Source organism: Clytia hemisphaerica, unplaced genomic scaffold (genome assembly GCF_902728285.1).
Source record: "Clytia hemisphaerica strain Z4C2 unplaced genomic scaffold, Clytia hemisphaerica genome assembly, whole genome shotgun sequence".
NCBI classification, from domain to species: Eukaryota; Metazoa; Cnidaria; class Hydrozoa; order Leptothecata; family Clytiidae; genus Clytia; species Clytia hemisphaerica.
The window spans coordinates 1,080,594-1,104,497 of record NW_027104441.1 but is presented as its reverse complement, the minus strand read 5'-3'; the positions used below and the strand labels follow the sequence as shown (position 1 = coordinate 1,104,497).

At 35.7% G+C, this 23,904-nt stretch overlaps 3 protein-coding genes across 3 annotated transcripts; 2 read left to right on the top strand and 1 right to left on the bottom strand.

The window, feature by feature from the left end:
- Positions 1-1,794: 1,794 nt before the first annotated feature.
- LOC136820882 (adenosine receptor A3-like) lies at positions 1,795-2,844 on the bottom strand. The gene has a single exon (XM_067077121.1). It carries the CDS (start codon positions 2,842-2,844, stop codon positions 1,795-1,797), a length of 1,050 nt encoding a protein of 349 aa, XP_066933222.1.
- A 9,935-nt stretch (positions 2,845-12,779) lies between these two features.
- LOC136820881 (uncharacterized) lies at positions 12,780-13,763 on the top strand. Its single transcript, XM_067077120.1, has one exon. It carries the CDS (start codon positions 12,780-12,782, stop codon positions 13,761-13,763), a length of 984 nt encoding a protein of 327 aa, XP_066933221.1.
- Positions 13,764-13,985: 222 nt separating this feature from the next.
- LOC136820880 (uncharacterized) lies at positions 13,986-15,704 on the top strand. The gene has a single exon (XM_067077119.1). It carries the CDS (start codon positions 13,986-13,988, stop codon positions 15,702-15,704), a length of 1,719 nt encoding a protein of 572 aa, XP_066933220.1.
- The last annotated feature ends 8,200 nt before the right edge of the window (positions 15,705-23,904 follow it).

The window sequence follows — 23,904 nt, the reverse complement described above, 5'->3', positions numbered from 1 at the left end:
TTTGACCAGAACGTCTTCGTGTACTTGTGGAGATAACAGTTTTGATTGGAGAATTTCTTCTTTTCATTCGATTGTTGAGATCATCTCCTATAGTTTGTAAACAAGTTGCAATTTTTTGGATGGCAATTTGATCAGCATTGCTTAGTGGCATCTGGTCCCTAAAAAAATCAAGTCATATTATTTTTATAAAAGAATTTAACATAGTAATATGTAATATCTACAAAACTGCCAAAAATTATATCTTAATTGAAAAGGGAATCACCCAAAATTATATATTAAAGTTCTTTTTCAAAGGTTTGGTGGAAAAGGTGGAAACAACGATATTAACAAATTAAAAGTTTGACTAAATTCTTTCACCAAATTCTGAGTTCAAATTGTATCTCTGAACTTCCCTAACGAAAATCTGATGCTTACCAGTTAACTCGCTGATCTTTTTTTTTCTTCTTTATGATTTATCTGAGTTCAGTTTTGAATTTTAAAAACAAAATATCCTTGATTTTATACCCTGGAACGCCCACAATACACCTTACTGGGAAATTCACAAAAACTAGTTTCTATGAAATTATACTGGTTTTGAAACCTAATTGCCCTCTGAACCTTTAGTCCATACATATTATAAAACTGAGTGCAAACTTTCGGCCAAATTTTGCTTACATCAGCAATATTCAGGATATTTATATTATACAAATTTTAAGGATCCTATAAAGGTAACAGCTGGATTTTATTAATGATTAATAATTTTGTTTTAAACATTTTTACGTCATAAGTGATTTGTAACTGTTTCATAACAGTATGGTTCCTGGATGAACGAATTTTTCAAGACGAAACTCGTCAAAATTTTTGATTAAGAAGGAGAGATTCGTTGTTCGTCTATATTATTCTTATATGGTAAATAACACTCTCCAAAGTTGAGTCAAAATCTACTACTGTTTTTATTTCTAGAGTATTAATGAACTTCTTGTTCAGGAGGCTAGGTCAAATATATTTATATATACTGATACTGAGTTGTATTCTTAATCAAACGTCATTGAAAGATGACCTTTGAATATTTTGTACGTGCTCATAAGAAAATAGATTACAGAATTTAATGGAGAACTTTCTCATGACCGCTACTTCGCAACAAAATAAATATCAAGACCCAGTTAAGTTGCTTTAACCGTGGATTTGATAAAGAGGGTCTAGACCCTCTACTCAGAAATCAGCAACATTAAATTGTTATATTAGCATTTGAAATTCGAATGAATTTTGGATTTCTCCAAGGTTTTTTAAGCAAAAAACAAGGGAAATTCTGCTTATTCTCAGTTAATTCCAGATTCACGTTATGTAAAGGACAAATATGAAAAATTTCGTAGAAATTTATTTTCAGTGATTTTTTCCAAATTAATTACTCAGGTTTTATAGATGATTTAACGAGGTTTTGAAAGAATATTTCTCAGGTGGTAAAATCAATTTTTCAAAATTTGAAAATAATGATAAATAAAATTTATAAATGAACAATACGCTTAGGTGCCAAATAAACGGGCCCCTCCCCCCCCCCCCCGCTTGTTAATTTTTCGATTTTTTTCCAACCCCCCCCGGACCTTATAAGGACCCCCCCCCCCCCCCCCCCCCCCCCCCGTTTATTAATTATTGAAAAAATTCCTAGCTTCAAAAAGGAAAATTCCTTGTTTGACTCTAAAAAGCCTAAATTTAGTCTATTTTGACCCTTTTTAGGGGTTTTAAAGGTCCATTTTCCAACCCCCCCCCCGTTTATTTAATTTCAAAATTTTTTCCAAACCTACAATTTCTTAATGATTAGCGTCCTTTTATCTCAGTAACTTGAATACGTCGGATTCCTAGAGCAGCGCCATCATCTACAGCATCGGTACTTGAAGCTGAATTTGTCACTCGAGTTTGCAAACGTAAAATTTGTAAAGTCTTCTTCATTTCTGATGAATTCGCTGAAGAATTACGTCGGATGTCTAATCGCCTTTTCAGAAGATTTCTTAATTTTCGATTACCGTGAATAAAGATTCCTGCATTAAGCGAAGCATTTGTATGTATTGCAAAAATACCCATGAATAATAGAAATTCTAAATGTCCTTGTACAGTTTCAGTCGCCGTTTTATGGAAAAATAGATTCACAAAAATTGATATTAAATAAAATGATGTCAAGGAAAGCATAGAGATGAGGAATCGTTTAGCTATTCGAACTAGATATTGATCTTTGTTGCTTGATGGTGGTTCGGACATTCCACTTAATCGGTTTTTACGATTTTTGATCAAAGTTTTGGTGAAAGATACAGAACATTTGATTGAGAAGCCAAAAATGATAAGATCAAAAGCTAAGACGATGAGATTCGAAACACTGGTGAATTTATATACTGTTGCAATGACGAATAGAAAACCATCAAATAATGAGATTGCCAGGATAATGTATAATGATATTGTGGTTTTCCTTGAGAATTTTGCAGATCTGTGCTTTATCGGTTGTTTAACGCAGTAGAATCTGTCGTATGCAATGAGGACGATTATAAAGCAATGCAAATGTCCTGTGATTACTAACAAAAATAGTGTAACCAATTCTAGAGGAAGGTAGATTGCATCTGAGTGGGTTGTCAGCAACGGTGTGACCAGACTAGATACTGAGATTGCTCCAACAATATCAGATATGCTTAAAAGGAATACAAGTTGTATTGATTTGTTTTTGCGAGCTTGTTGAGTCTTGATAAGACCAACAACGATAAATAGATTCAAAGATAAAGTTAATATTCCATTGATGAGTAAATTGTATGTAACCAATGTTATCCGGTGATAGTCAGTCATGTGGAAACGCGGGTAGGGTGTTTTACGGTACTCCACCATCGTTTATACGTTTCAATCTGAATAAACTTTTAACTTTCTAACCTCTCAACTAGCATTTAAAGTTAATTCTTAGGTTCAAAAATTTTATTTAAAGGAAAGAAAGTACTTTTAAAATATGAAGAAATCTTTCTTTTCACACAAAAATATAATAAATATTTGAAATTAACGAGAAAAATAAATTAGTTTCCTAAATAGAACAATTGTTTGTTTTCATTTTTTTCGAAGTTCAGAAGGGAGTCCGTTTTCAAAAAATGGGCAAAATGGAAATTTAATTAAAATATGATTCAATTTTTCGATAACTTTTCTCTCAACATTTCAAAATATTTCATTAATAATGAAAATTTTGAGAAATTTCATAATTGAAGACATAAAACCAACAAATGTGGTACAAAAATGTTTAATTGCTTATAAAAAAATCCCATCCAACGGTTTTTGAAATCACGCAATGGGCTCTTCCAGAAAAAAAATTTTACATGGGGGGTGGAGGATATAACAATTTTTAGTGATTTACCCCCCGAACAGGGTGACTTTTGGCCCCCCCCCCGGACAAGCATCTGCTGACCCCCGGACAGAGCGAATTTACCCCCCGGACAAGGCAAATTTTGATGACTTTTTGCTACCCCCGGACAAAATATTCTCCACCCCCCATGTACGAATTTTTTCTGGAAGAGCCCAATACACATTTTCATTATTAGTTTAAGAACATTTAGACTGAGATTTGAGGGAGAATGAGAACACGTACAATCATTGTCGTAAGACTTTAGCGCCTGAGGTCTGAGGATCCAAAAGTTCAAAAATGGTCCAATAAGGCTCAGAATATAGCCTGGAAGTCTATAAATCCTTGTTAAATTGAAATATCCAATTAAATTTAAAAGATAGCCCAAAATCGAGTTTCTTGCTCGAACACCAAATTTCGAAAAACGAGGAAACAAGCTAAATTCTCAATAGATTTTGACCATGATTGTAGCTTACGGGTGTACCAATTTTCGATCTTAACCCATTAAGTGCCACTGTGAGATCACCCCATTTTTTTGATCCTGTACCGGTGGAAGTCTGGACCTAGGAGTGCCGCAACTTAGCGTTCTGGCCTGTTTTTTTTTTACCCTGTCGGAATGAAAATTAATGCAATTTTTGTCTTCAATCACAATCACGAAAATCAGCAAAAAATTTGGATAATCACGCATCCTTTTAAAAAAAGTCCAAATCACGCATCACGGCTCAAATATCTTTCAAATCACGTCGAGATTGGTATTTTCTTTTGGTTGTAGGAGTGATGGCATTTAATACACCCCTGTGTCCCAAACCCGCTGGGATCCCAGTCCCACTGAAAAAAATTGGCTACTTTAAGGGCAGAAACCTTCACGGGCAGAAACTTTCGCATTTTTCGCGATTTTGATCCTTTTTCGCGAAAGTTTCTGCCAGAGATTAAACCTTAAAAACGCAAAAGTTTTTTTTCGCGAAAAATACACTGTTTGCTAAATTCTTTCGTGTATTATGAGTTTTTGTTACCAAAAAAGGTAAATTTTATAAGAATTCGCGAAAGTTCTATCTGTGAAATTTCGGCTAAACAATTCGTGAAACTTAAATTCGCTAAATTTCACGACTTTTTGACTTCTTGAAACTTTCTGCCCGCGAAACTTTATACCCTTAAAGTAAAAGTTCGTCCCCGGTGGAAAAATACCTTGGAATTTCATCCCCACTGGAAAATTGTAATAGGAGTTTTTATCCCCAATAAGGAAAAATATTTTACCGAGGCTGTGAGACAGGGGTGTTTAATGAGTTAATGAAAGGGAGTTTCAGAGGATGTAGATTCCGTTATTTTGAGAGAGTTCTTCCGGACATTATAGTGAAAGCTCAGTACGCAGCTGAATTGAAATATTGTTGGTGTGAAATTTGTGGGTAATGTGGTTTAGCAGAAAGCTTTAAGTGAAAAAGTACCAATACTAGCAGAACCAGATAATTAGTAGTTCAAAAGTGCGCATATTTAACAAGAAAAACACTTGATTACCCTAATTGTATTTTATAATATATTCTCTATACATTGTGAAATAAATTGGCAATAATTTTAGGGAAATTTTTTAAGCCCTAAAAGCAATATATCTAACCTTGCACCTTATGAATAGACCAAACAAATTGGTTCAATTTTATACCCGAAATAGAATATATCTTTCATTTTGCGAGAAAAAAATGGTCACATTTTTAAAACGCGAAATATATCTCAATTATTCAACTGGGCTTCTCACTGGAACACTCACTCAGAGACTTTTCCTACTTAGCAGTTTACCATTGAGATGAATTGATAAAAACAGGGAAGAGTTATCGTCAAAAAAATCAATTTTAACAACTTTGCAACAATCAACCTCTAGTAGTCAACCCTGGTGAAAGTTTTGTAAAATGACGATATTTTACCATTTAAGTATCAACTGAAAAAGCTACTGACACAGCCGGTTGGCTTCGTTTCATTTTTTCATCAAAACACTTATAGTAAAGATGAATAAGACTTCTGAGACAGCGTATCCACGTTTTCACATGACCGACTATCACCGGATAACACTGGTTACATACAATTTACTCATCAATGGAATATTAACTTTATCTTTGAATCTATTTATCGTTATTGGTCTTATCAAGACTCAACCAGTTCGCAAAAACAAATCAATACAACTTGTACTCCTTTTAAGCATGTCTGATATTGTTGGAGCAATCTCAGCTTCTAGTCTAATCACGATTCTCCTAACGACATACTCATATGAGGTCAACAATGATTTTGAAATGGTAACTTTATTTTTCCTGGTCAGCTTGGGACATTGCTCGAGTTACATCGTGGTACTCATATCCTATGATCGATATTTATGCGTAAAACATAACAACAACACTACCTGGAAATTATCCTCAAGAAAAATGAACTTTCTAACAACAAGCATTCTAGCTATATCATTATCTTTTGGTATTCTTTTCGTGGCAGCTTCAATCTATAATTTCGAAACCACCGCCAATATCATTGGCCTGGTGATTGACTTGTTGATATTTGCTTTCGCCATGTATTGCTATCGATCGTTTACAAATGCTTTGGTCAAGAAAAACCAAGTATCGCAAATCAATTCTGAAACTTCCAAGATGAAAGACCAATATCTAATCGGTATTGCTAAACGAATCACAGTTTCACTTTGGGGTTTATTCTCGCTTTATCTATCATGTATCATTATCTACAACATTTTCATCGCCAAAGCATCGATACAGTGGAAAGGACATTTGGAATGTTTATTATTTATAGGACTTTTTACTATTCATACAAACGGAGCTGTCAATGCTGGTTTTTTTATCTACGGCAATAAAAAACTACGACAATTATTCCTTAAGACAATACGCTTTACAGGACAGCCAACCATCAATGAAAGTGCTGCTTTTTCAAATCGTAATGAAAAGATTTCAAGAATCAGATACCGAGCAAATACAATCTTAGTCTCCCCGGCTGATAAAGACAACATCTTTAGATTTGATGACAAATGAAAAGGAAAGAGAAGTAAATCTCTAAAAACATGGACGGAAAATGTATCCAACAAACAGAGCTGTTATGCCATACTGTTTCTTTTGCTTTTGTGAATAAGCGGTGATGAAAGATCATGCTTGAAAAGATTCTCACACCAAAACGGAATCACAGTTTTTAAAATCATAAATCACAAAGCCATCATCAAGTCAGGGTCCAATACACAGATATCTGTAAAGCCCGAAGGGCTAGATAGGCAACTTTAAGCTTTCTCCAGCAAAAAAAAGTGAAGCAAAAATTTGACTTTTTAAATTTCGTGCCGATGGATAGGATCTAGCATTTTAATTGTTTTCGGAGCGCGAGATAAAAAAAAGTAGGCGGCAAACGCTATTTCACATCTCTCAAACCGGTGAAATTGCATATTTTAGTCACTTGACTCTGGTAGGAAATCCTTCCAAAGATGAGCTTCACTTTTTGACCAAGGCCGCAAATCTAGCCCTTCGGGCTTTACAGATCTGTGGTCCAATCACCCCATCACACAAACCCCTTGGGAGAGGGCTAATGAAATTCTTGCATAGATAGTTTCGACAGTCGGTCTGAAATTATTATTGCAGACTCTTGTGCATTACAAGGCTTGTTTTAAGTCCGAAGAACACAAATCGAACGACTCCTTAAGGGACTACCTATCCTGGAGATTTTATTTTGTACATTTGAAAAGTGCAGTAGCACGAAACTCTGAGTAGTGCACTTTTTTACTTTCTGTTGTGATGAAAGATATCTTTTAAAATTTTATCGGGATTTTATCCTGGAGATATATTATTTTGGCCCTTTTCGCGAAAGTAAATGTATTTAAAAATTCTAGGAAGGGCCATTCGCGAAAGTTTATGCTCGCGAAAAATCCTTGACAAAATAGAAAATCTGTTTTAAACTTCAAACTTTGAATAAAATGTAACTTTATGGCACTTTTTAGCCTGTTAAAAGACTGATAAGACAAAGGACAAATGTTTGAAAGCCAATCCAAGAAGTATTTGTCCCTCTAAGCTATTTTTCCATGTGAAAATTCTCAATTTTACGTCTTGATTCGCGAAAGTTTATGCTCGCTTAAATTCGCGAAAGTAAATGTCGTGAATTTGGCGATTTTTCGTCCTCGCGAAAGTTTCTGCTCGCGAAAGTTTGTACGCCTAAAGTAATTCGAATATAATTGCACGAGTGATTTTTTTGTTATTAATTTTCCGAGTCCGAAAGGACGAGGGAAATTCGAAACAAAAAAATCACGAGTGCAATTTTTGAATTGTACGAGTTATTATGTGATTACATACACTACACTCGTCAGCCGTGCAAAATTACTCGAATCTGATTGGTTTAGAGGAGTGCGATTAATCGTTAATTGCACTATTACCACTTTTTGCACACTTCGGCGGGGGGACACTTTTGTCCCCTTATTCTTTTCTGACGATTTACTGACGATTACCTCGGAATCGTATGTTTTGTACTAGTACTAATCGCACAATGGCTTTCACTACTGTTTCCCAGTTAGGAAAGTAAATTACAGAAATTACACTGAAAGTTTTATATTTTTCTCTTCTCTTTATGTATTTCTTTTATTGTTGTTCATTGATTTCCTTTCTCACAAAATAAATGGGGGGGGGGTCGAATAAACCTCCCCCCCCCAGGGAGGAACCGAAATACAAAGGGTGCATAAAGACGCCTCTTATTACTAATTCGGCGCCCCTTTGTTTTTTTACACCTTTACACCTGGCAATAAATTGAAGTTGAAGTAGAAGTAGAAGGAATATCTAAATTTATGTCTATAACTCAGCCAATATGTGAGAAAGCAAAAGGGGCGAAAATGCGTAGGCTATGGGTTTTAGAGCGTTTTAGTACGATTTAATATTAAAAGATTTCAATGACTTGAAGGTGTTATATATAATAACTGTATGGTTCAATTGAAACAAAGAATTCTGATAATGAAATATATATCCGACCCAAGCCTCAAACTTTGTCCCTGAATACAATAGAACATTTTAAAGATATATAAGATTTTTCCCCTTTAGTTCATTTTATGTAACATTAGAAAATAATTGACAGAAATTAATATAAAGACTGTAAACTAAAGAAATTCATGAAATGCAAAATTTCATTTATTATGTTTTGGTCTGGTTGAAATGCTTTTATCTTATTCTTATTCAAAATTTACAAAAAATATACATATTTGAGTTTTCTGTGTTTTTCAGTGTCTTTCTGTTTTTGCCACATGTGGACAGAGCTTTCCTAAGGGTCTAGACACATTTTGTAAGTTTTCTTGCATGTCCACTTTGTTCTGGTCTTTGTCCTTTGGTTTGTTCTGCATTTTACACACAATTCAATTTTAAAATAATTTATATAATTTATACACAAAAAATAATTTATTTATTCATAATTTATTACATATCAACTTAGTTTTTTATAATTTTTGTCCACTTTGCTTTTTGATACAAAACCAGCACTTTGTTTTTTGTCATCAGTTGTCAACTAGCTTTTGAGGAGTTAACATCTCTCAAACTCAATTTTCAAATCAATTCAAGATGGCTACATCATTCAAGTTAGTTAGCTCTTAAGCTAGGTTGATAGCACTTCTAATCAATCAAACTTTGTTCAACTTCAAGCTCAAGCTCTTTTGTGTTCAGGACCATCACAATATCAATTTCCTGGCATGCTGGTAAATAGAACTTATATATTTTTACATTTTTCTTTCAACTTATACTTTCAATTTATACTTCAACTTACATTTTCAACTTACATTTTCAACTTAGATTTTCACTTATACTTAAACTCAGGCATTCAATTTTCTTTCAACATGAGTTTTCTTTTGTATATACTATACATTATCGCTAGAACTTAGATTTTCCACAAGTAGGCGTGTCAATTTCACACTTTTGTTTTTGTTCAAGTTAGTTATTTTTCTTTTGTATTTCTATTTTAGTTTTGAATCATTCTTTGAAAGATTGCAAAGAGCTTGCCAAAATTGGTGAACACCCGTCTGTTACATTCAAAACAGCCAACCATCTTCATGCGCCGTAGCAAACGTGAAGCTGCGACCAAACCAATCAATTACAAATCATTTGCTAATAGTGGTCAACGATTACCACCCAATCAACCAACTGTATCAACAAGCCCTACATCAAGTGATAGTGAAACCAACCTTGAGAAGTCATCACTTCAAACTACTTTCAATTTGTACGAAAGCCTTTATGAGAGTGATCAGAGTGACACATCCTCAACTGACGCCAACCTTTCAAAACTCATTCAAACTTTATCACTCCAAGAACAAACTGAATCAACAATGGATCACGATATCAAGCAACTTTCCGTTGAACATAACGTCCTTTGCAGTGACATTGCTGACTTCGGTATGGATTACGATATTGAATTTATGTCATTTAATGAACTTGAAGATGTGCTTCAGAATCTAATGAAAATGCGTAATCGATTGAAGATAATCCACAGTGAACTTTCAAAGGTGATCACAGATGAGGATGTATATGAAAAAAAACATTCCTTAAAGTTTTTAATGATGCAATTACTAACACAAGAGAAATTATCCAGCGCATCCATAGTCGTCGCCAATCAGTACGCCCTATCGATAAACCAATACAAGATGCTCATCAAAACAAACTTGTCTCTGACTTCCTAATGAAGGAGGTTAAGGGAACCATCAAAACGCTCAAGGCAGTCTTCGACAAGAAACCAGCTGAATTTAATTATGACGAACTTATTCTAGCTGAACGCAACATTTCTGCTAATCAACAGAGTATGAACAATCTTTCGAAACAGATGGAGAAAATCCTTCTAAGTCAACATAACTTTCCAAATGATGAGATCAAAACTGTCACTACTTCATATGATGCACTAGTTGTTTCGAAATCCATGTATGTTACAAACCTTGAAGCAACACTCAAACATCAGGAGATTGCCAAAGAACAAAAATTTCAATCATCCAAACTGAACATTAAACTAAGCAAGTTTAAAGGGTATGACTCATCTTCAGACTTTTATTCATTTAAAACTGATTTCGACAAGTTGCATGCTAAATCAACACCAACTGCTCACCTTCCTGATTTGATTAAGAACAACTATCTTGAAGGCCCAGCCCTTACCCTTGTTAAAGGAGTTGATGACATTGATGAAATATGGCGTAGACTAAAGTCGTCATATGGTGATCCGAAACTTCTTCTATCAAAGAAACTTTCTACATTAAACAAGGCAACCCGCCTATGGCGTAATCGTGATCCTGAGAAGCAAATTGAAACAATCAGTAGCATGCTTAACTTTATGCGTGATGCAATGAACTTGTCTCGAAAACATCAAATTGAAAATTTTCTCTTTTATGGGAAAACACTTGAAGACATCTATCAGTTGATGGATGATGCACGTCAAACCAAATGGTTTTCCTTTCTTGAAGGAAAAACACTCAATCAGCCAGATGTATGGGAGGAGTTTATCAAATTCCTCGAAACAGAGCTCTCAATCCAACAACTCAAACTGTTACACTGTTCTCAACCAACAAGCGATACTGGTAAACAAACACCAGGGAATGGCAAACAAGGACCATCAGGAGGTGGTAGAAGTTCACACCATACAGACTACAAAAATCCGATCATCCAAACAAAGTGTTTCATCTGTGGTGCAACAGGACACATCCAGACAAATGGACCCAATAACTCAAAGTTATTACAATATTTCTCATGTCCAGAATTCGTCCAAATGAAGCCATCCCAACGATTCAACACCCTACGCCAAAAGGGTTACTGCACACAGTGTCTGTTTCCAGGCGCTCAACAATCAAAAGGAAAACACCAGGAGGGACGGTGTCAACGCGAGTTCACCTGTCCACACCCATCTCACGACAACTTCGACGTCAAGAAGCATGTTCTCGTCTGCCAAGACCATGCCTCAACGCCTGAATGCCACCAAGTCCTTCAGAACTTCAAAGAAAGATGCATCCTACGACAAACGAGACTTCAACAATTCTCCAAAGACATCAAACTGGTATTTCATATCGACACTCAGTCCTACAACTCAAGACGTAAGACTACACAACCATCAGATGTTGACAGTACTGACAATGACGACGACAATGATGCAATCTACATCCTACAAACAGTTATTGTTGATGGCCAGCTATTTACCATATTCTTCGATTCTGGCTGTAGTGACATGGTCATTTCGGAGAATGCTGTCAAACGTCTTGGTGAGAGAGCCAAGGTAGAGTATAGTGGTGACATCCCAATTGGAGGTGTTGGTAACGTTCAAACCTACAGTTCTGGATCCTACAAAGTCAACATCCCACTACACAACGGTTATGATGCACAATTAAAAGGACTTTGTCTTCCAAAGATCACGTCAACCTTCCCCACGTATGAGCTCAAACAAGTGGAGGAGGATATCATCTCAGCATTTCAGAAGACTGGAGGCAACCCAGATGACCTACCATCACTCCCATCATCCGTTGGTGGGGAAGTAGATATCATGCTAGGTATCAAGTATCATCGATATCATCCAAAGGAAGTGTTCCAACTGACAACCGGCTTGACAATATTCCAATCCTTGTTCAATAACAGCGATGGCAGCCGTGGCGTTGTAGGAGGCCCTCATCGTGCCTTCAACATCATCAACCAGCATCACATTGCAGTCAACCAAATGAATACATTCCTTGCAACTCATCGTAAACTATCAAGCCATCAACTGACTACTCTTCCAGAAGTTGACCTAATTCACGTCAAAGTTGAAAAGGATCACCAACAAAACCTCATGCTGGAGTTTGACGACCAACACCCAACAGCACTCGTCACCAGAAACAGCAAAGTCTTTGAAGAAGCTGAGAATGCCGGAAGTCAAATCACATATCGATGTGTTCACTGCAGAGACTGTAAAGAGTGCAAGATAAGCGAATCAATCGAATCCATCAGCCTGAAAGAAGAAGTGGAGCAACACTTAATCAATCAATCTGTTTCAGTTGAGTTAAAGAATCGTATCTCACACGCAAGCCTGCCACTACTCCACAACCCTGAGACAAAACTTGTCAACAACAAACACAAGGCACTGAAGGTATACTTCCAACAACTGAGGAAGTTGGACAAGGAACCATCAGACAAGAAGGATGTCATCACATCAGAAGCCAAGTTACAATCAATGGGCTACGTTGATTACGTGGAGAACTTAACACCACAACAACAACAGATGCTATCCAACACCAAAAGTAGTCAACTTCATCCCCTGGAGAGCTGTGTGGAAGCCAAACTCTCTATCCACGCCCTGCAGAATCGTTTTTGATGCATCGCAACCCACTGATTCAGGATACAGTCTGAACGACATCCTTGCGAAGGGAACCAACAACATGAACCGACTAGTTGAAATTCTTATACGATGGTCGCTACATCATACAGCCTTCCACACTGACATTAGGAAGATGTATAATTCAGTTCGTCTTCGTGAACATCATTGGTGCCTACAACGATATATCTGGGAGGAACAACTTGACAAAACCAAAATCCCAAAAGAGAAAGTCATAAAGACATTGATCTATGGTGTGAAGTCATCAGGTAATCAATCAGAGCGAGCCCTGAGGGAAACCGGACGACTGTCCTCTGAAGACTACCCAGAAGTTGCTAAAATCGTCATGAAGGATATCTATGTTGACGACTGTCTATCCGGTGAGAAGTCAATGGAGCTTGCCACTCAACGTGCTGATGAACTTGAGATCGTGGTCAATCGTGGAGGTTTCTCACTCAAAGGAATAACATTCTCCCACCAAAAACCAAAGCCAGACCTGACATCAGATGGTGAAAGCATTGGTGTCGCTGGAATGAAGTGGTATCCGGAAGAAGATGTTGTGTCATTAGATGTCAGCGAGCTAAACTTTGCCAAGAAAGTCAGAGGCAAGAAACCTGTCAAAATCAATGATGTACCACTTAACCTCACTCGCAGACAATGTGTCTCAAAAGTAGCTGAACTCTATGACATATCTGGGAAAATCACACCACTGACAGCCGCAATGAAGCTTGATCTACATCACCTTGTTGATCTTGGCATTGGATGGGACGATCGTATCCCAGACAATCTTCGACAAATATGGGACTCACATTTCAAAATGATGGAAGAAATCTCCCAAATAAAATACAGACGTGCAATCGTACCAGAGGATGCCATCAATTTAGAGATCAACTCAATCGATACAGCAGACGCTTCTAAAAACATCGCATGTGTGTTGCAATCTACGCACGTTTCAAGAGAAAGTGTGGGAAGTTTTCATGCCAACTTGTTTTCGCACGCTCAAGACTCATCCCAGATGGAACTACTCAACCAAGAGGTGAACTCTTTGCAGCAACTCTCAACGCACACACTGGAGAAGTCGTTAGAAGAGCCTTTGGATCAAACCTCAAATCAAGCTTGAAACTGACAGACAGCCAAATTGCCTTGTTCTGGATCAATGGTGTTGAGAAGCAACTAAAGCCATGGGTCCGCAGTCGTGTTACTGAAGTCCACCGATTCACTGAACTAGCATCATGGAAGTTTGTCTCGACCGAAAATATGATCGCAGACATTGGAACTAGGGAGAGGTACAACCATTTCTGATGTATCATCAAATTCAACTTGGTTCAACGGGTTTGATTGGATGCATGATCCTGAGGATACCTTCCCCGTGAAATCTGTCGATCAAGTCAAACTCACAAATGAAGAACTCAAAGCTGCAAAGAAAGAACAGATTCTCCCAATTGTTGATCCAATCACTATACCTCCATCCATCCACTTTTCATCCATAAATCAACGGTTCGACTTCTCAGAGTACCTTGTGAACCCAATGAAGTATGGTTGGACAAAATCATTGGCAATCATGAGCGCGATATTTCAATTTGTATCAAACTTTGCATGTCGCAAGAAAAGATTGTCACGTATCGCTCTTCAACCATGTGAAAAATCAACTTTTCAATACTTCTTCACTAAAGCAACAGAGGAAGTACAATCGTTCTCATTGAAAAAGAAGTATGAACGAATCTCAACAATGAAGGATGGAATCTTACATTACACTGGCAGAATTCTACCTACAAACAATGTGACAGCAACTGGAAAGCTCACCAACATAATGCTTGACCTCACCGCATCATCATTCTTCGTCCCACTGGTCGACAGACACTCACCGATTGCCTACAGCATTGTCGATCATGTCCATTGGAACCATCCAGTTGCCAAACATGCTGGAGTTGAAACTGTTCTCCGTTATGTCCTTCAAATATCCTATATCATTGATGGTCGTGATCTTGTCAAGCTCGTCCGAAGACGCTGTGAAAGATGCAGATACATCGCAAAGAAAACAATCAATGTGGAAATGGGACCGATATCAGACCACAATTTGAACATCGCCCCTCCATTCTATTCAACACAAGTGGATTTGTGTGGACCATTTACTTCATACTCAAACTTCCACAAACGTACCACAATCAAAATATGGATGGTAATCTTTTGCTGCACAACAACATCCGCTACAAAGATCAAGATCATGGATGATTATAGTACGCCAGCATTCATCTTATCATTTACACGATTTGCCAGCGAAGTTGGATATCCCAAGTACCTACTACCTGACGAAGGAAGTCAACTAGTCAAGGGATGCGGAACGCTTAAACTTTCCTTTCGGGATATCCAAAACCGCCTGTTTCAAGATGTTCTTGTCGATTTTCAAACCTGTCCTGTATCCGGTCATCACATGCATGGCAAGGTGGAGCGGAAAATCCAGGAAATCAAGAAATCACTCAACATCAACTTTGACAAGTATCGTTTCTCCGTGCTTCAATGGGAAACCGTCGCCAGCCAGCTGTCAAACACCATCAACGACGCACCACTGGCCCTCTATGGACATTCAGAGTTTGAAGTCTCCGACATCTTAACTCCAAACCGACTTCTGTTAGGTCGTAACAATAACAGGAGTCCATCATTTCCTGTCAATATCACCTCAAAACCCGACAAGTTTCTCAAACAAAATGAGGAGCTATTCAATGCCTGGTTTGAAGTATGGCTAACCGTTCATCTGCCAAAGCTTATGCATCAGCCAAAATGGTTTGATAACACATTTAATTTGAAAGTTGGTGATATTGTACTTTTCCTAAAGCAGGAAAGCCAGTTATGCAACACATATCAATATGGAAAGATCAAAAGCGTCGAAACAAGCAAGGATGATCGTATTCGAAGGTGCCAAGTCGAATATCGTAACCACACCGAAAATGTCAATCGTACCACCTTTCGTGCAGTACGTGGCTTGGTTATGATACACCCTGTGGATGAATTGCCTTTATTTCATGAATTGATTATAAGTGATATTGATAACTTGAGCAATTGAAATTTTGCATATGCCGGCCGGGCAGTGTAAACTAAAGAAATTCATGAAATGCAAAATTTCATTTATTATGTTTTGGTCTGGTTGAAATGCTTTTATCTTATTCTTATTCAAAATTTACAAAAAATATACATATTTGAGTTTTCTGTGTTTTTTCAGTGTCTTTCTGTTTTTGCCACATGTGGACAGAGCTTTCCTAAGGGTCTAGACACATTTTGTAAGTTTTCTTGCATGTCCACTTTGTTCTGGTCTTTGTCCTTTGGTTTGTTCTGCATTTTACACACAATTCAATTTTAAAATAATTTATATAATTTATACACAAAAAATAATTTATTTATTCATAATTTATTACATATCAACTTAGTTTTTTATAATTTTTGTCCACTTTGCTTTTTGATACAAAACCAGCACTTTGTTTTTTTGTCATCAGTTGTCAACTAGCTTTTGAGGAGTTAACATCTCTCAAACTCAATTTTCAAATCAATTCAAGATGGCTACATCATTCAAGTTAGTTAGCTCTTAAGCTAGGTTGATAGCACTTCTAATCAATCAAACTTTGTTCAACTTCAAGCTCAAGCTCTTTTGTGTTCAGGACCATCACAATATCAATTTCCTGGCATGCTGGTAAATAGAACTTATATATTTTTACATTTTTCTTTCAACTTATACTTTCAATTTATACTTCAACTTACATTTTCAACTTACATTTTCAACTTAGATTTTCACTTATACTTAAACTCAGGCATTCAATTTTCTTTCAACATGAGTTTTCTTTTGTATATACTATACATTATCGCTAGAACTTAGATTTTCCACAAGTAGGCGTGTCAATTTCACACTTTTGTTTTTGTTCAAGTTAGTTATTTTTCTTTTGTATTTCTATTTTAGTTTTGAATCATTCTTTGAAAGATTGCAAAGAGCTTGCCAAAATTGGTGAACACCCGTCTGTTACAAAGACAGAGTTTTATATTATATATATATTCATATCCAGAAGAGGAGTTTTGCGCTCGAAACGAAAGAAGATATGACGTAGCCTAAGTTCTATCAAAACATTGTAGGAATCGACACATCAAGAACTGTAAAAGACAATTTCATCTTCATATATTATTGAGGGGCATGTTTAACATAACCACACCCTATCCGCGTTTCCACATGACCGACTATCACCGGATAACATTGATTACATACAATTTACTCATCAATGGAATTTTAACTTTATCTTTGAATCTATTTCTCGTTATTGGTCTGATCAAGACTCAACAAACTCGCAAAAATAAATCAATACAACTTGTACTTTTTTTAAGTACCATAGATATTTTAGGATCATTGAGTATCTCAGGACTTATAACACCAGTATTAACGAATTTCGCTGGTGAGTTATGTGCTAATCTTGAACTGGCAACACTGTTTACATTAGTATGTTTAGCACATATTTCTGGTTTTACAGTTGTATTTATATCACATGATCGTTATCTATGTGTTATACATGGTCAAAATGGCAAACCAAAAAAGTCAAACAAGAAAATCCATATTTATATTTTGCTAATAATTCTCTTATCCATAGCTGACGGAGCCTGGTTTGTGGCAGCTACAATATATAACTTAACTACATATGCTAATTTTTCTATCATGCTTATTGACTTTTTGGTTTATATGTACTCAATCAAATGTTATTTTTCATTATCCAAAGTTTTGAAAAGACAGAAGAAAACTATTGTTAGACAAAATTCTTGGCAAGCCAGATCAAAAGAAAGAATCTTAAGTGGCGTAGTTTTACGAATTTTATTGACTTTCCTGATTATAGGGTTGGTTTATATGACTGCTATCTTCCTGAATTTCGCTTTATACAGTAAAGTACCGATTGAACAGAAAGGACATTTAGAATTTATCTCAATGGTTGGTGTATTTTCAATACACACAAATAGTGCTGCAAACGCGTCCATCTTTATTTATGGTAATCGTAAATTAAGGATATTTTTAAAACACAATCTACTGCGATTTGCTAAACCGAATACAACAAAGGTTGTCCCTGAAGATATTATGTTAAGCATCAGAGTCTCAAGATACGATAACAGCGTAGCTTTAAAAACAGTTAGTGACCAAACAATGGAAATGTGAATCACGTTCACTTTGAAGAACAATTTACACCCAAGATCGCCATTGTTGCATGAAAATGCCTGTAATCTTCATATCTTTCACATGATTGAAATATTACTATTGACTGGAATTTGAGAATAATTGATGATATCAGCAAAAAAAACTTTAAACGTCTTTTGTGTTTTGGCAAGGATTTCATCAAACATTTAAACCACAATGGAAGAAACATTCCATTACACGCTTTTTTATATAAGAATACACTTTGTATGTCCATGATGAAAACGGCCAAAAAATTAAGAATATGCTAAGAATATCACCATCAAGGAAATTTTGCTATTCAAGCTAAGAAAGCCATTTTAAGAGCATTTTCAATCATAAATTGCAAATTACCCCTAAGTAAGGCTCATTTCTTTTACAAAAGTGTCATTTTATGCTTGAGACGTATGTACTAAATGTTAAATCTAGTCTGAATTAGGATCCTAACCTAAGAATGCTGTAAGAATATTTTAGGATGCTTTTTCCAAAAAAGTTAAGAATATTCATGATGAAATGGATTTACACCATTCTTATAAAAAAAACGAGCGTGTATGAAGTGGTGATTGCTAATGCAAATCGAATGTTTTCTTCCATGATTGCGCATATTATTTACCTTTGCCAAACCTTAGAGACCTTAATGGAACCTTCGAAACAATTTTGAAGATCGAGCAGTAATTTATTTTATTCTTACTTAATATTTTAAATAGCAGCAATGCTTAAGAAATTGTATTGTTTTATTCATGATATGTACAAGATTTTTTATGAAAGCATCCAAAAATTTTGAAGCCTTCGCATGTTTCGAGTTTCAAGCCTAGTTCTTAATATATGCTATTATTTTCACCATTTTGTGACTATTTTGGTCCGTTTTCCTAAGAAATCGAGCGGTGTTTTAGAGTCTTAAGAACCTTAAAATGTTCTTAACATTTTGGCCATCGAAGCCATGTGTTCTTATAAAACGTGTAGTCTTACTTGCGCGAATATATTTCGATTCCATACTTTTTGACCTTGCTAACATATAATAGAAATTTCCATTCTACGTAAAATTTGGAATCTTTTGGTACATGATATGTCTGGTATAACCTTGTTGAGCCCAAAATCTCAAAATTTGGCCCTCAGCTCATGAACCACTAACTTAGATCTGGTTAAGTCGGCCCACTTTTAGCCCTGCCTATTCTAGGCCAGGGCTTAATCTTCCTCTCTTATTGAGAACGATCACATGATAAGTCTCGTCATTCACGTCAAAGGTTACGTCACGTGCAAGACATTGACCCTGAAAATAGTTTTTTTCAGCCAGAAACGGCTATTTTGTTTACTTATTGCACTTTTTGAAGCTCAATATCTCGAGTTAGGTACAGAAATTACCTATACTCGCGATATATCTCTAGTCTTAATTTTTTTAGAGCTTTCCAAAAACATACAACAGGTCTCTCTTTTCTCAAGCTAAAATTTTCATTAAATTTTGACCCTATGATTTTTGCCTGGGGCTGTCATATTTGTCCGAAAATCACACCAAAGTGCCCGAAAAAAAATTGGGTCCTATGTTATTTTGATTCCCTTACCTCTTAACTTTCCAAAAATGTATAACAAGTGCTTTGACTAAAAAAGTCGCACGGTTTTACAAATCCCCCCTACTATTATTTGAGAACTAGACACAACTTTGATATGAATCAGTTTGATCCTCCAAACCAATTCCATTTTCTGGTCTGTACAACCAAAAAAACGCATACTCATCAAAAGTACTAATCAATCAAACCATCCAAAGCCCCCCTTCAAATATCTATCACCAAAAACTAAGGTTTCAAGTTCACATCCAAGGGAGAGTAAAAAGCCTCTCACGGAATCCGCACCAAAAAGGTATAGCCGAATGCTAGAGCTGAAACCATTAATTTCCTACCTAAGTTGCTTCTAATAATTTACATTTCTATTGAAGGATGAGGAAAGGCTACACACTTTCTTTAATAGAACCAGTAAATTTTAGCTCAGGTTTGGCTGCTCTTAATTTCTTAAGATTTTCATGCTTAAATGTTCTTACGATGCTTTTGAATACGCTTAGTTTCTTTACTTAAAAATCAAAACAAGTTTAAAATCTGTTAAAATCTGAGGTTTACGATTGTTCTTTCGAGTTCTGACTAATTTTCAGCCTCATGTTCTTATAAAAAAATTTATATTTTAATTAAAAAAAAAGCCTGTAATCAAGTTTCGTTTCAGGTTCATTTTAAATTTTGCACTAACTTATCAATTTAAATGTTTGCTCAGGCCCTGATTCAAGGCATAACAAATTAAATTCAAGCTTATCTATTCAAATTGGTACAAGAGAAAAAAATATCTTGCGCATCTCTATAAAAATAATGAGTTTTTAATGTAAGTTTAGTTTGTAAAACACAATTTTGTTAGGAAACTAGGGATGTAAAAGTAATCATTACAACTTTCGTTCAACTAATGGGCCTTTCCAGAAAAAAATTGAATATGCGGGGTGGAGGATATAACATTTTTTAGAATTATATAATATTTTCAGCAGTCAGCAGGTCTAACCCCCCGGACATTCAAAATAACCCTCAAACCGAGCAAAATTACCCCCAAACAGAGCAAGTTTACTACCCCCCCCTCCAGACACTATATCCTCCAGATATCCCCTGGTGCGGACATTTTTTGGAACAGAAACTTAAAGTTTAAGAAATATTATTTGAGTTACAGAGAATTCGGATCAAAGAAGTTCGAATTATTGATACTTGACTTTTAAATCCTTTTTATTTCGGTTACTTTTGTTTATAAAGGGTTTGTAGGAAAGAAACTTTTCCAAGTTATCGTGCTTTTGGATTTTAAAATCTAAATAATGTCTGCTACAAGTTTTTTTGTAAGAACAAAGTATATAAGAACACAAGCTTTGATGGTCAAAATATTAAGAACATTTTTAGGCCTAAGAGCATCCGAATGCTTCAAAAATTTTGGATGTTCTTATAAAAAAAATGTGTAATCAGAAATGGGTAGATTCCCCGAAATTACGTGACCGGACCGATAACATCTATACTAATCAGTTTTATTTTCAAAAAATTGTGCATTTATTTTTAAAACTTGTTTAAAAAATAAATGATCCATCTTTGTTAAGGTAGTCGTTTCTCAAATCCGATAAAAAAGGGTCAATTTCGATTAAATTGAAAGTTTTGAATATTTCCTTTGGGGAACTGAGTGATTGAAACACCCCCCTTCTCACAGACCCAGTAGAATTTTTTCAGCCAGTGGGGATAAATATACTGAAACTCGATGGGGATTGATGTTCTCGTATTTCTTAAGGCTGGGGATTTTGTTTTCAAGTCGAAAATTCAGTGGGGATGGAAAAAATAGTAAAAAATTTGCAGTGAGGATTTATTTTATTCCATTATTTATAGTAGGGAAAGAAATTGGAGGAAACACCGAGGAAGATACTTTGGCCAATTTCTCCAGTGGGAAAGGGTCCCAGTACCTTAAAGGAAGAAATTTTGGCGGAAAGAAAATTTGGCGGATTTGGCGGATTTGACTGAAATCCGCCAAATTAAGTTCCCGCCAAAATTTCTTTTTTCCGCCATCCGCCAAATTAAATTCCCGCCAAATTAAACATTTTGAAAATACAGTATGATCTCTTTTAAGGTGCTTTTGCTATTTTTTTGCTGTTTTGACGCCATCTTAAGGTTAAATTTTTAAGCGACCGCCAAATTAAATTCCCGCCAAATTTAGTTTTTTCGTCCATCCGCCAAATTAAATTCCCTCTGAAAAAACTTTTTTGGCCATCCGCCAAATTAAATTCCCGCCAAAATTTCTTCCTTTAAGGTAGGTCTATGAGAAAGGTATTTAAACTAAATTGCAGGTGCAAGAAAGACTGTTTTCTTAAAATATTAATAATTTTAGACGATCGCTTTTGTGACTTAATTAAAAAAATCCGACCAAAATATATAGTTAAATAAATAAAAATCCGACCAAAGTATATAGTTAAATAATTAACACTCTGTATAGGACCTTGAGAGGGAAATATGTTTTTATTTCTTTATTTAGTTAAGGGGTTTTGCTATCTTAAAGTCTTTCGATTTCTCTGTCTTTGACTTTACGTACTGTGAGTTTATTAAAATTTCTAGTATGAGATAATGGAAAAATCGTAGAGAGAGCATAGAGAGGTCTAATGTAAAAATTTTGGTTGAAAAATAGTTTTAGCAGTTGGCTGAATTTGAATTTTTTTGCCATAGCCAAGAGAATTGAAAGGTTAGGATAAAAATTACCTCTTATAGCATCTGAAAAAGCAGACGTGTATATTATAAGAATGGAGTACCGTGAAACACCCTATCCGCGTTTCCACATGACCGATTATCATCGGATAATATTGGTTACATACAATTTACTCATCAATGGAATATTAACTTCATCTTTGAATCTATTTATCGTTATTGGTCTTATCAAGACTCGACAAACTCGCACAAATCAATACAACTTGTATTCTTTCTGAGTATATCTGATATTGTTGGAGCAATCTCAGTTTCTAGCTTGTTAACAGTAATTCTAACTGGATACAAAGATCGCGTCAATGAGACGCTTGAATTGGTAACAATGTTCCTATTAGCATTTTGTGGGCATGTCTCGTGTTTCATAGTCGTTTTCATATCGTATGATAGATATGTTTGCGTTAAAACGAGTCGAAATAGAAACTCGAAACTATCTACAAAGAAATTTAACATAATCACTGGGGCATTAATGCTCGTATCATTCTTAGATGGGACAATCTCAGTTATATCGACAATATACAAATTCACAACCATTTCTAGTTCCATTGTTTTAACTATTGATTTTATAGTCTTTGTTTTTGCTATAAGATGCTACATCGTATTCACCAGAACCATGACTCAGAAAGCTCAAATATCACAAGCTGGACAAAATTCTGTTACCAAAGATCAGTATCTAGCTGGAATCGCCAAGAGAATCTTGCTCACAATGTTAATCGTTGCAGTTATCTATCTAACATCTATCATTTTTAATTTAGTGTTCCATCAGCATGCTTCAGAACGTTGGAAAGGACATCTCGAGTTCATCCTTATCGCTGGTGTATTCGCAATACACACCAATGGTGCGGTCAATGCTGCTATTTTCATTTATGGTAATAAGAAGTTGAAGGATTTCTTTCTATATGGGTTGCTTAGATTGAAAGGAGACTCCATAATGAAGAATCGAGACCAAGCGAGGACATCGAGTTCAACAAACACAATTGAATCGTCACTTTGATGCGCCGATCGATTTAATGGAATTAAAACGTTGATAGACAGTGCAAGGAAATCTATTTCAACCAACACCATTGAATCGGCACTTTGTTGGGTTGGTTTCTCAAAAACACATATCATCTAAAAGGAGGCTTCATTGAGAGCATTACAATCTGGTTCAATATACACCAATGAGACAGACATCGAGTTCAAGTTCAACACACGCCATTAAATCGTCACTTTGAGAAGTCAATTTTACGAAATAAAACCAGAGGACCTTCCAATTTGAGAAGTTGCTGTCTCAGGCACACAAACACATCCAGTTGTTAGTTGGACGGGTTCGTGTTATGAAAATCAAACACATTGCTTACACAAACTACATAGATAAGCAGTACCAAGCCAAGGTTTAATTAGTTAAACCCTTTCAGTACCACTGGCATCGTGTGATCGCAAGATATTTTGGTCCACCAGAAGATTTAGACCTAAAGCACCACTTAGGTCACGCTGTTTTTTACCCCACCCGATTAAAAGGTGGAAGTGGAAAAAAACATTTTTCGAACAATGCCTTGATTTTATGTACATCACAGAACAGATTATTAAACCAGCAGGTGATATTTTGAAACAAGAAATATTGCATGAAGAAATAAGCGAGTGATCGAAATAAATCTATAGTATTTGAAATTTGGACAAAACAGTTGGTTAACAGTTTAGCCTTCATGTAGAATCATCGAAATAGAAATGACTAAATCCAATTTTGTTTTAAAAGTTATTTTGAATGATGACTTTTAAGCCTCGCTTGATAATTATTTCCGAAACAGTGAAAAGCTTGGAAAAAGAAAAAGTGCTAATATAAA